The following is a 12063-nucleotide window of genomic DNA, read 5'->3' on the forward strand; positions in this document are numbered from 1 at the left end:
GTACAATACTCGCAAACGGCTTTTCGTACGACTGATCCCCGGATGTGATTCGTGTGCAACTTCCATCAAACGACGAGTAAGGATGCTTGGAATTACGATCCTGTCACCACGGTAAAGAAAGTCGTGTACAATTGATAGTTCTGCACGTACATGAAAATATGGCATTAGATCCGTTCCAGAGATTTTGTATCAGGCCAAGAGGACAAAGCAAAGTCCATGACTTTTCTGATTGTTCTGTGAGATGCACTCTCCGCTTGTAATTCTGCAATGCTTACCATCGGAGAAAGAAGGCAAACAAACTCATCTTCGGCAACCTCATTAGTTTCTCCTTGCAAAGGCCGTCGAGAGAGCGCATCAGCCACCACACTATCGCTTCCCTTACGGTACTCTACGGTGTAGTTGTAACAAAGAGGTCGCGCTGACCAACGTGAAATTCGCAATGGCCGATGTCCAACACCTTTGGTTGACAGCAAGGTGACAAGAGCACTGTGATCTGTTCGCAAGACAAAAGGGCGACCCCAAAGGTGCACGTGCCAATGTTCACAGGCCCAAACACATGCTAAGGCTTCACGTTCACCCGCAGAGTACTTCCTCGCTTGTGTGCTCAGGGTACGGGAGGCAAAGGCAACCGTCTGTAGAATTCCCTTGTTATCTTGTTGCAGCATAGCGCCCAGTCCATACCCGGAGGCATCGGTCGTGACGATGGCGGGTAGGTTCGGGTCAAAGAAATGTAGAACTTTGCAAGTTGACAGCAGTGTTTCAAACGGACGAAACTCTCTTCGGCAGCTGGCGTCGAAGCAAATGGCTCGTTGCCTCGAAGCAATGCCCGTAAAGGTTCCACAACATCCAAAAAATGGGGAACGAACTTGGAACAAAATCCCGCCAGATCAAGCAGGGAACGAAGTTCATTGATGTTTGAACGCACCGAAGCTTCTTTCATCGCTTGGATAGATGACGCTAGTGGAAAGAGTCCTTTGCCGTTCACAACAAGTCCCAGAAACGTTAGTTCCGTGACGTCGAAAACGCACTTCTGGTTGAGTTTCAGGCCCGCTTTAGAAAGTCGTTGCAAAACGACGCGAAGATTTGAAAGATGGTCTTCTCGAGAAGGGCCATATACGATAATGTCGTCGATGTAGAAAAGTACACCTTTGCACCCTTTCACTATGAGATGCATCATCTTTTGAAATGCTGACGGGGCTGACGCCAAGCCGAAACATACTCTCTGAAAACGAAAAAGCCCGTCGTGCGTGATGGAGGTAATCAGATTATGACTCTCAGGATCGAGCTCTAGTTGATGGTAGGCAGACGCCAAATCCAGCTTCGAGAATCGCTTGGCGCCAGCTAAGCTGTGCAGCAGCTCGTCTGTCTGTGGTAGTGGAAAGTTGTCAACAATTATAGCTTTATTCGGCTCTCGCAGATCAACACGCATTCGTACTGAACCATCCTTCTCGCGAACAACCACTATAGAAGAAACTCACTGAGAGGCGTCAACGCGCTCGATTATGTCTTGGGCTTCAAGTTTCAGCAGTTCAGTCGACACTTGTTCACGAATGGTAAACGGCAGCCGTCGTAGCTTGCTGGCAACGGATGGAACGGAATCACGAACTTTAACTTTGGGTTTGAATCCTTTGGCAAGGCCGAGTTGTTTGTCAAAGAGGTGTTCATACTCTGAACGTAGCTCAGCTGGCAATGTAGGAGTGCTGGAGGCCAATGGAAGACACTGAAGCGATTTACCTTCAATATTCATCTGTAGTGCCGCAATGGCATCTAAGCCCAGTACAGTGGTGCCTTCAGATACAACATACAGAAGAACACAAGCAGTTCTGTCTTGGAACGCAGATGAAGCGACAAAACATCCTCGAACTATTATCTTTGAGTTGGAGCAGTCGAAAAGCTGCACTGAGGTAGGTTTCAAAGGGGAGGTGCTTGCAAAAAAACTGATGATGGAATTCTTCAACCAGAATTCGCAACTCCAGCAATTCATGCGACACCTAGCGGCGGTAGGGAGAAACGCCATATGGAGGTCCAGTCGCCGTGTGTGCCGTAGAGACTGCTATCACGGACGGAAGAATGGAGCCCCTAGCAAAAAAAAGCGAACGGCCAAGCAGTTCTGCTGTGTTCCTCAGTGCGTGTCAGCGAGATGGAAGGACAGCGATATTTCCTTTCACGTATTTCCCTCCGAATCGAAAGACCGAAGCCGCAGAGCCAGGTGGATCGCTAACCTCCGCATCGGCAAGGCTGTGACGGTGACAATGACTGTTTGCTCACGGCATTTTGCACGGAATGATTTCTCCTTACCAGGTGAGACACTATTGTGAACTCGAATCGAATACATGGCCATTGTGCATGGTCATTAATTATACATGTCGCTGCGGCACCTTATGTAAACACGTTTCACATTGCGAGGACTTGCGATTGGGCTGTGCATTATTTGCTGCATATGTTAGCTGCAACGCGAAATTCGAGCACAGGTTCGACCTGTCACAGCGGTTTCTGCGAGAAACGTCTCCTGTGCACTCGTTGACCACATTGGCTGTAATTAGAGGTCATGTTCGACGTTTCACAGCGGTTTCTGCGAGGAACGGCTCCTCTGCACTCGTTGACTACACGTGGATGTAACTCGGGAGGCTTTTGATGCCCAGCACGTCTCGCGCAACATATACGGGAGTCGGAAATTTAAATGTTTACGAATGATGTACTAGCAAGTTCGGGAAGCGTTGAGTGTAAACGTGGCACGTATGTGGTATGCTCAAGCGCAATAAATATCATGCGCGGCGCGGATGAACTTGCAGCACAGGCGCACTGCACACGGGCACTTCCCAGTGCGACTGATACGAATTTGCCACTTGCACTTGAGAATCTCAGACGCGCTCAAGAGTGCCCATATAACACTGGTATTTCGCACAGACGGCGAGCGTGTCACGTTCATTGCAGCAGTTGGCCACTTACGCGCCAGCCACGTCAATTTTACACGCGTTTGCTAGTTGCGAGGTAAAGTTACAGCGCCCGCCGTCTACTGACGTGTCCCATATATATGTGCAGTATTAGTACTTAAACTAGCATTATCTGGATTATTAAATCATCCCCAATTGTCAATGGCAAAGATACTCGGGTCATGTTGCGGTGTTTGCAACTGTACTTTGTGTTATGAGCAGCTTTCAACTACATTTTGCAGATGCTACATTCGGTGTACAACGTTGCATAGCTCTGCACACTCAAACCTGTGCTTCATTTCCTTGCAAATGCTTTTTAATAAATATTGTGGCCTTGCTTCTGAGGTAAAAAGAAAAAATTCAGGGCGCAGCCCATATTGAGACACAATAAAGCATAAACAATTCATTTATTTTTTCAGATGTTGCATGTCAAAGACGGCGGCTGAAAAAAAATGCAATACCAACTGAAAACCTGCCAAGGACGTCATGTTATGATGAGAACAAAGATATTCGGATGAAAGAGCTTTCACTGGCAAGACTTCGCCGACGTGCTGATCGGTCAGCCAGAGTAAGTTAATTTGACTGCATAGTGCAGCACGTATATGCTTATGGTACATACACCATGGCTACAAGCATGCAATAAATAATGTCAACACTTTTTAATGCATTACAGAATAAATCAAGCAAGCAGACTGCTGCCTCTCCATTAGAAGCAGAGGCATTGCCCCATGGACCTGTCAACACGACCACCATGGTAAATTGACTGCCTGCAACTTGTGCACACATTGCTTAACCACTATTTCCTTGGGACTAAACTCTGTGTGACATTGCAGGATGATCTTCCATTCCCTGACAGCAGCAGCATGGACGAAATGAGTGACAAAGAAAATATGGTAGTATCTTTTTGTATATATGTGTTGTGGTAGCTGTCTTTACCTAGACGGCGTCATGCTTTCTGGATTTACTTCGTAAAAGCATTGTATCATGTGGTGTGGGATGGGTGCACATTCACTGCAACTTGTGCACACATTGTTTAACCACTGGTTCCTTGGACTAAACTCCACCTGACATTGCAGGACGATCTCCCATGCCCTAACAGCATGGACCAAAGCCTTGTAAACACCGCAAGTGACATGGACATAGCAGATTTGGTAATTTTTCTATATATATGTGATATGGTAGCTGTCTTTACCTAGCCAGCAGCATGCTTTCTGGATTTACTTTGTGAAAGCATTGTGGTGTGTGATGGGTGCACAGTAACTGATGCAAAACCCCTGGCTTTCCTACTTCCAACATTTAATTTAACACATTGGCATGCATTATTGAAAAAAAAAAGTACTTTGACAAAAAAGAAGCTACATCTCGCATCAGCTATGTCAGACATTATAACTCTTGTTTTTGTTTTGTGACAGGAATGTGCTTGCCGACCTGGCCCCCAGACATTAACGGCAAAGTACTCGAGAGAAGAAAAAGATGTGGCAAATTTCCTCCTAGAAATGGCTTCAGGAACAAGGCTTATAGAAAGCAAGGCTGTCCAAGTGACATCGGGTTCTTTTCCACAGAAGTTTGTGGACACGATAAATAGTAGCAACGTAAATACATTCACAGGCCTGCCATCAGTCGATGTTCTGAATGCTCTTGTGACGTGCTATACAAAAATTCATCCACTTTCAGGACGGCACCAGTTGTGTGCAAAAGAAAGAATTGCATTGACATTGGTGAAACTGAAGCACAATATTTCCACTGCATTCTTGAGTCACCTTTTTAACTGTTCTCTAACCACCAGTAGCAACATAATTGCAGAGACTGTTCAGTTGATGTCTAAAATTCTAAAAGTAACTGTGACTGTGCCACCAAAAGAAGATGTTGTTGAACATTTGCCTGTCTGCTTTAAACACTTCAGTAATGTGCGTGTCATTGTAGATTGCACCGAAATTCCTATTGGCCAGCCCAACTGTTTGCGGTGTGCATTACAGACCTACTCCTTCTATAAGAAAGGTTTCACAGTTAAATATATGGTGACTGTTACACCAAGTGGTCTTATTGCCCACATAAGCCAAGGATATGGAGGCCGCACCTCAGACAAGGCCGTTTTTGAGCAAAGCTGCCTCATCAAGCAACTAGACCCGATATCAGATGCCATAATGGCAGACCGTGGCTTTCTTATCGATGACATTTGTGCGGACAACCTAATTGAGTTAATCAGGCCTCCATTCAGAAAACAAAAGCAGATGTCAAAGGGTGATGCACTTAGGACACAAAAGATAGCATCAGCAAGAGTTCATGTAGAGCGTGCTATACAGCGAATGAAAATATTCAAAGTTTTGTCAACAAGAATCCCATGGAGCAAGGTAGGACTACTTGACGACATTGTTATAATTGCTGCAGGCATCACAAACCTCTCGTCACCGATTTTAGCAGCACATCGATTTCTGTGAGTCCTGCATCAATACATTTGCCAAGCGTATTATTTGCATCGTAAAAGTGGTTCGTGCTTTCCATGCAAGGAAGTTTAAAAATTTGCAGAAGTGGAAGTGCCATGTTCCTTACCAGCAGAGGTGAAGCCAGTGCTTGGCCTTATTTTAGATCTGAAATAGACCTTTGTTGGGTTGTGTCCTCTTAGAGATCAAGTCGTTTGGTTCTGGTAATGTAATTGCGTGGCTAATTAGACACTAAAAGCATGTTGTTCCTGTCAGAAGTATTATCTTCCTCTGAGTATTGATTACAGTATTTCTGAACCAATTTACCAAGACTGCAACTTGTGGCACTTGGCTTCATCTTAAAATTGGTAACACTAAAGTACACGTCAGCCAGTCTCTGTATGGCAAAATAAGTCACGTTAATGGGGTTCAGGCATCAAATTTCTGGATTGCACTTTTGTTTCAAACATTTCTTTTGCTCCAGGAAGCATGATACACCACTCAATATTCTTATATTCTCAGTAAATAATTTAATATCACATTATTTATGTGAACGATTTTCAGTTTTGATTTGTGGGCGCAGAGTTGGACAGTGACGTCACTGTCTAGGAAGCTTGTTCTGTGGCTCCAGATTAATTTTGACCACCTGGAGTTCTTTAACGTGCACTACAACGCAAGCACACGGGCGTTTTTGCATTGCGCCTCCATCGAAATGCAGCCACCGCGGCCGGGATTCGATCCCGCGATCTCGTGCTCAGCAGCGCAATGCTTCATTATGCTTCCAACACAGTGACGTCCGTGTCAATTTAGGCACTCTTTGGAAGCAAATGAAAATATATTTTAAACATTTTCTGTGTCCAACTCTTCATATTGAGTCTTCTTGCATACCGAGGAAGCCTACAGTATGCTTTTTATAGCCTAAAAATTTGGTGTTTCACACCCTTTAAACTAGTGGGAAGTGTGAGGGAAGCACTTCTTTTCCTTTAGTGCAAACTATTCTTTTATAGTGCCCCTTCTAAAATGATGGTCTGGCTTCACTTTTGGCACATCAATTCCCCTCCAACAATTTTTTTTATATTCCTTGTTTCCATTGTGTACTTCCTTATTATAGCCTGTTCTAATGTTTTGTTTGCTTTTTTTTACATATCCACAGTCGTGTATTGTTGCAGCCCATTTGAACTTAACATGTGTTGCTATGTTGCCTCTGTTTACCTTTTTTTTATGTTAAGAAATCTTAATTGTGCATGGCATCGTAAGGGCCCCTCACCAGGCCCCATTGCAAATTTTGGTTATGCACTGGTAGTTATACACCGTCTAGAAAGCCTTTTTTTTCGAAAAATTTCAAATTAATTTACCCGATGTCACTTGGACAGCCTTGTTTTCTGTAAACTGAGTACCTGAAGCCATTTCTAGGAGGAAATTTGCCACATCTTAGGAATGGAAGAACCTGACCTGTTACCATGCTGCCAGGAAGCAAGCATTACTGCCAGCAGACATTTTCTCTCTGCCTCAACTAGGGTGCGCAAGTGTTCTTTCCCTGCTTTGTCCAATACCAATACTAATACCATGTCACGTGAACGTGTCGAACCCCACATTTAAAAAAATTTCTTCACAATTCCAGTGGCAGCGTTGCATATTCGGCATTAGATGATTTAACAGAAGTCATGTGCCATGGCTGGCGACATTGCAAGTAGCCTGTCTTGCATAGAGGCTTTTGTGCATGACCTTGGCTCCGTCAAAGCGTGGCAGCCTTGAGTAAGGGCATGCAGTCTTCTGTTTGGAAATGCAGAATTTTTTATGCCCCTCAGCCGTTTCATACTTTTCAGACACGATTGTTACCATGTGATCTACATGCTGTGCTTGTTTGCATTGGCCAAACCCGCAGACTTCAACTTCAACACACTTTTTGCAGATTATCAATGCACATTCTTTTGCAACTTGTATTCTTCATTGAAGTGCTGATTTACATTCTAATGCAAGTTTTCGTCTTATGGTATTGCAAGATATTTGCAGTTCACTTATGATCTGTGTGCATAGAGTTGTGGTTATTTTTCAATGGCTCTTTGTTGTCCCTTGCCTTACTTGCATTTTTCATAAAATAAACCACACATACTGTACTCAGTGTCAAGGTGTTTGCCTCATACATTTTACTCAAGCCCATTTTTGTTGCACCTTTTAGCATATGAGGGTTTGTTTATCTTGCCGAACAGAACATGAGAAGTAACATGGAACAGTGTCAAACCTGCATACAATGAATATTTGGAAAGTTTGGCCACCAGAGTAGAGTACCCTGAAAAAATGGTTTCATTCAAATGACCCCAGCTGGTATATGTACCATAATTTATGCTTCTTCCTAATATCTTGAATACAATGCAAATGGCTGTCCTGGGAAACATAACTAAACCACCAGTAATACAAGATGGGGAGACATTTGTGCAGACTAAACTTCAGTGAATGCTAATTATTGACCTCCAGAGAGCAGATAGAGCTGTCTTTACTATAAACATATCAATAAATGGAAAGTGACATATAAAAATTTAACATTCACAAAATTTAAGCACTTAAAGGGGCACTGAAACACTTTTCCGACTGATCATAGTGACCTCTCTACTAAAGGACATCGCCTGACTAATCTGCCGCAAAAATTTTTCAAATCCTTGAAGTGTAAGTGGAATTAGTCGTTATCGCACCGATGCATTGCTTTCTCCTTTCGTCTCCACTAGTGCGCTGGAAGGTATATGGTGCATGGCAAGGGGGCAAGGCCCTGCTTAAGTTCTATTTCTTTTTTTTTATTCTCGCATTGCTACTTGTGGTTTTGGCATGTGTGGCACTCTCTAAACGCAAGATGGGCGTCTGGAGCTATACAGGGCTTGTGGTGGTCGTGTTATCTATATGATGCAGCATGCCAGTTTCAGGGCCCCTTTATAAAGGGCACAAAGACAGCATAAAGAAAAGTTGGTTTCACGAGTTCTGCCTGAGTCGCCACTGATATCACACAGTTGCTCGTGCACAACTTGTGAAACGATAACGTATGAGCCATAGGAAACGAAGTCATGTCGGCAAAAGCTTCCCTGTCACACTTGGGAGAAGTAGAAGAAAAAAAAAAGTAACATTAAAATTGGTTGACAGCCCCTTTAAAATTTATCGGCAGCCTGTGCCAGCAAGTACGATATCAGTGGCTTAGCCTCAAGAGAAGCTCCGATATCACTCTTTCTTTATATATGCTAATGATTGAATCCTTGAAATCATCAAAGGCACCGCTGTTGTAGTTCACTACAGCACAACAAAAAGAAATGTCACTGCAATAAACAAAAAAATGGGCCTCTTTTACATGACACACAGCCATTTGTACATTAACTTGTGTTAAATACTCCAACTTAGGCTCTAAGGTGTCGTAGTTCTTGAAAGAGTTGTCGAGCTTTGTTGGACATTTAATCTCCAAGAGGACTTCCTTGCCCTCGCAGCATTTGCACGAAAAACTTGCAACGCCGTCGGGGGAACAGCCTATGAAGGGAAACTCCTCGAACAAAACGAGCCCTCTCTGGCGCACTTCCAGTGTGTGCCCCAGTGCCTCTTGCCATGTTTTGTAAGCAGCACGCGCTGCACTTTCCTTCGTAATCCCAACATGCATTGCTGGTGTTGTAATAGTTCTGCTTCTTAAAATAAGCATAAGAAATGGATCAATGTTGGCCGCACCTTTCGAACGAAGAAAAGTCTTCGCGCGAGTCATACAAGCATGAGCAATGCTCGCAGTTACCAGGCCCTTTCGATATCTGTGCCATTCTGGAGAATTCGACTGTCCCCGTGTCAAGGATTCAATCTCACTCCTAGCACGCTCTCCACCATATAGTTCACACACATGCAACATGACTTCTTCCGGTGCCTTCTGCTTCAGTTGAGTTGCTTGAACCCTCATCATTTCCAACATGGGAAGTGGGGCGGAACGGCAGGCTTGTTTAGCTGCAAACATAAACACAGACCTGCATCAAGTTCAGGAGAAAGAAAGCAACTGCAGAGCAATAAGTCTGCACCAAAATCGCAATTCTGCAGCTATGAATATCACAAAAAAGCTATTCAAGGGCAACTTATGCAAATTTTATAATATAGAAAATGGTACGGAAAAGCATGAAACTCACAGTAGCATGTGCTTAATAACCAACTATATCTAGCGGAGAGCCTACACTGGTGAGGGAGACACTATTTCTAGATTAGTGAGCTCGGTATTGAAAGTTGTTGCCACCTTCTCATTTAGGCCCAGAAGAAAAAAGATTTTCAATGTCATGAGATGCCGACTTGTTTACTTGCCCCAACAGTGTCCAAGTGCAACTGCTGCAATTGTATGCCCTCTCACGTAGGCTATGTGTAGTTTTAGCAAATAATGCATCCTGTTATTGCGGGGAGAGCTGCAGATGGGTGGCCTCTAAAAACTAAAGCATGTCATACAGAAAAAAGATGTTTTCAAAAGTAGAATGCCAAAATGCTGTGTAGTCTGCTGTCATCTTCCTTTTTGCTGCTTTGCAATTTTTAGCCTTTCATGCATTCTCAAAGGATATATACTTAATTAGCTGTGAGCACGGTCTGCACTTCGCATTAAAGGGCCCCTAAATCACCTCAGATATTTTTTGAACATTTCAAGTAAACACGCGCATCGAGTTCAAAATGCCACCACGATCAACGACGCCAAACGCTGCAGCGCTGCGCGCCGCGGGCACGCCACAAAATAAAAAAAATAATGCCGTCCTCCTCACTTGGCCATTCCGGTATCCCCAGTGGTCGTCACGATGTCAGCAGGGTGCATCTGGTTATGTCAACCAGGTCGACGATGCCCATTGGTAGAACAAGAACCTACGACTTCCGGTTTGTCTGCTGGCAGGTACGCACGCTCCCTGCTCTTTCTCGCCGTGTTGCTTGCTTATGCGCCGTTGTGAATCGGTAATTACAGCCCGCAACGCAAGTGCCAAATCGCTCTCGTCCCAACACAGTCGTGCTTAGCGGTCTGATTATCTTCGCGGACAGAGTGCGACAGTGTTGGCCTTTCTAGACGTGCGCGCAACACAGGGTCCATAGCGACACGCTTCGCATGAGCACGGGCTGGCACAGAAGCAACAGCGGGTAGCCGAGAAGCGCTGAGTCGCGGATAAGGTCCGTCCACATTACCGGAACGGTAACTCGCCGCTTGGCGTTTGCCATTCGTGAGTCGCCATTCGACAGCGGTATTGCTCGCTAATGGCGAGATTTCCTTGCCGTACGTAGAGAGGATGAGACCGGGACTCATTTGTGCGGCAGCCTCACCGCCACCGATCGCCCGACAGCGCCGATATTGTTGCTAGGCCTTTTCTGGTTCCCTTCAAAGCTAAAGCGGACGGCGCTTCGAAATGAATTACCGACGGTCACAAACCGCAATATTTTCTTATCGCTGTTATCACTCTTCACAATAATTGTACACAAAGAAGAAAAATATGCTGATATTAGTGTCGGCTGCGATGCGATCAGAGCCGAGCTGGTCGTCTTCCGTCGGTAGCCGTGCACTGCAACTGAACTTCTAGTCACTGTAGCTGAGCTGTAGCCAATGTTTTTGTCGCCGGTGGCGGAGGCTCGCAGCTTCACGGTCGTCGATTGGGCCATTGATCGTGCTGGCAGGCGGTGCACCGGCCGAACTGCTGTCTACTTTGGACACTTCTCGCGCGGCAGACGGTCTACGGCATGGAGGCCGGTTCGCCGTCGGTGTATTTGCCGCTAGCATGGACGTGCCTTAACTGGAAATGGACAGCGCGTTGGCGATGACGTATGTCACGTGACATTTGGAGGAGCATTCAGTGAGGAGAGTAGCGAAGGAAAGAGCGAAATGAGCGAGGGCCATGTTTTGATCATCAAACGCGTGTAACTCCGCTGTTACGGCACCATTTTGAATATTCTCACAGCTACATGTTCGTTGTAGACTCGTGCACAACTGCAACACCAGAACTAAATTTCTACCTCTGGGTGGTTTAGGGGCCATTTAAGGTGTGAAGACTCTTCCAGGAAAGGAATGTCTGGCTTTCTGTGGAGTGAAATACACCAATGTGGGCCAGTGTCCACACTGGTGGTGACAAACAAGCAATGAAGAATGGCAGTCTGTTATACATTTACAGTATAGTAGTTTCTGTTGGACCTAATAACATAACACAGAGTAATTTTCCTCTGTATTATCCACAATTTAATCTGAAATGATAATTTATTCATATGTGAAAGTTTTCCAGTCAGCAAGATACTTTGAATTTTAGTTAAGCTGTAGACACTCAGTTCTTAAACAATGGTGTAGGAGCATGCCCCAGTGCACAGGACATGCACAATTAAACGTGAAACTTCGACTGCATGGTAACACATGACACCAGCAGAACTCACCATTCTTGGTCCGAGACTCTGTTGTGGAGCTGTTTTGCCCTCTTCTGCGTTTTCTGCATAGCAATAAAGAATATGGTAGTGGCAACAATAAAACAACATGCAGCAATCGAGTTTTTATCATCAACCTACTAGCATATGTGGCTCTTATAGCAATCATGCGCCCAAAAACGAAATAATCATTACCATGCTACAACTGCCTCCTAAATTTGCACAGATAATGCGTTTCTTCATATAAAACTGCTTGGAACAATCATTCCTTTAGTAAACCTAAATCAGCGTCACATAGATGGTTCTCGGCACATGAATACAGAAGGAAAAAGAATTGC

The 12063-nt window shown here is 44.7% G+C and overlaps 2 protein-coding genes across 2 annotated transcripts; one reads left to right on the forward strand and one right to left on the reverse strand.

Moving 5' to 3' along the window:
* Positions 1–2107: 2107 nt before the first annotated feature.
* Positions 2108–5540, forward strand: LOC119455489 (uncharacterized). Its single transcript, XM_049668818.1, has 6 exons — positions 2108–2301; positions 3353–3501; positions 3607–3687; positions 3767–3826; positions 4010–4084; positions 4346–5540. Exons 1-6 carry the CDS (start codon positions 2253–2255, stop codon positions 5369–5371), a joined length of 1440 nt encoding a protein of 479 aa, XP_049524775.1. The 5' UTR covers positions 2108–2252; the 3' UTR covers positions 5372–5540.
* Positions 5541–8055: 2515 nt separating this feature from the next.
* LOC125946123 (uncharacterized) lies at positions 8056–11903 on the reverse strand. Its single transcript, XM_049668608.1, has 2 exons — positions 11738–11903; positions 8056–9313 (listed from the first exon to the last, which is right to left on the reverse strand). Exons 1-2 carry the CDS (start codon positions 11892–11894, stop codon positions 8526–8528), a joined length of 945 nt encoding a protein of 314 aa, XP_049524565.1. The 5' UTR covers positions 11895–11903; the 3' UTR covers positions 8056–8525.
* Positions 11904–12063: the final 160 nt, after the last annotated feature.

The sequence above is a fragment of the Dermacentor silvarum genome, chromosome 6 (genome assembly GCF_013339745.2).
Source record: "Dermacentor silvarum isolate Dsil-2018 chromosome 6, BIME_Dsil_1.4, whole genome shotgun sequence".
Lineage (NCBI taxonomy): Eukaryota > Metazoa > Arthropoda > Arachnida > Ixodida > Ixodidae > Dermacentor > Dermacentor silvarum.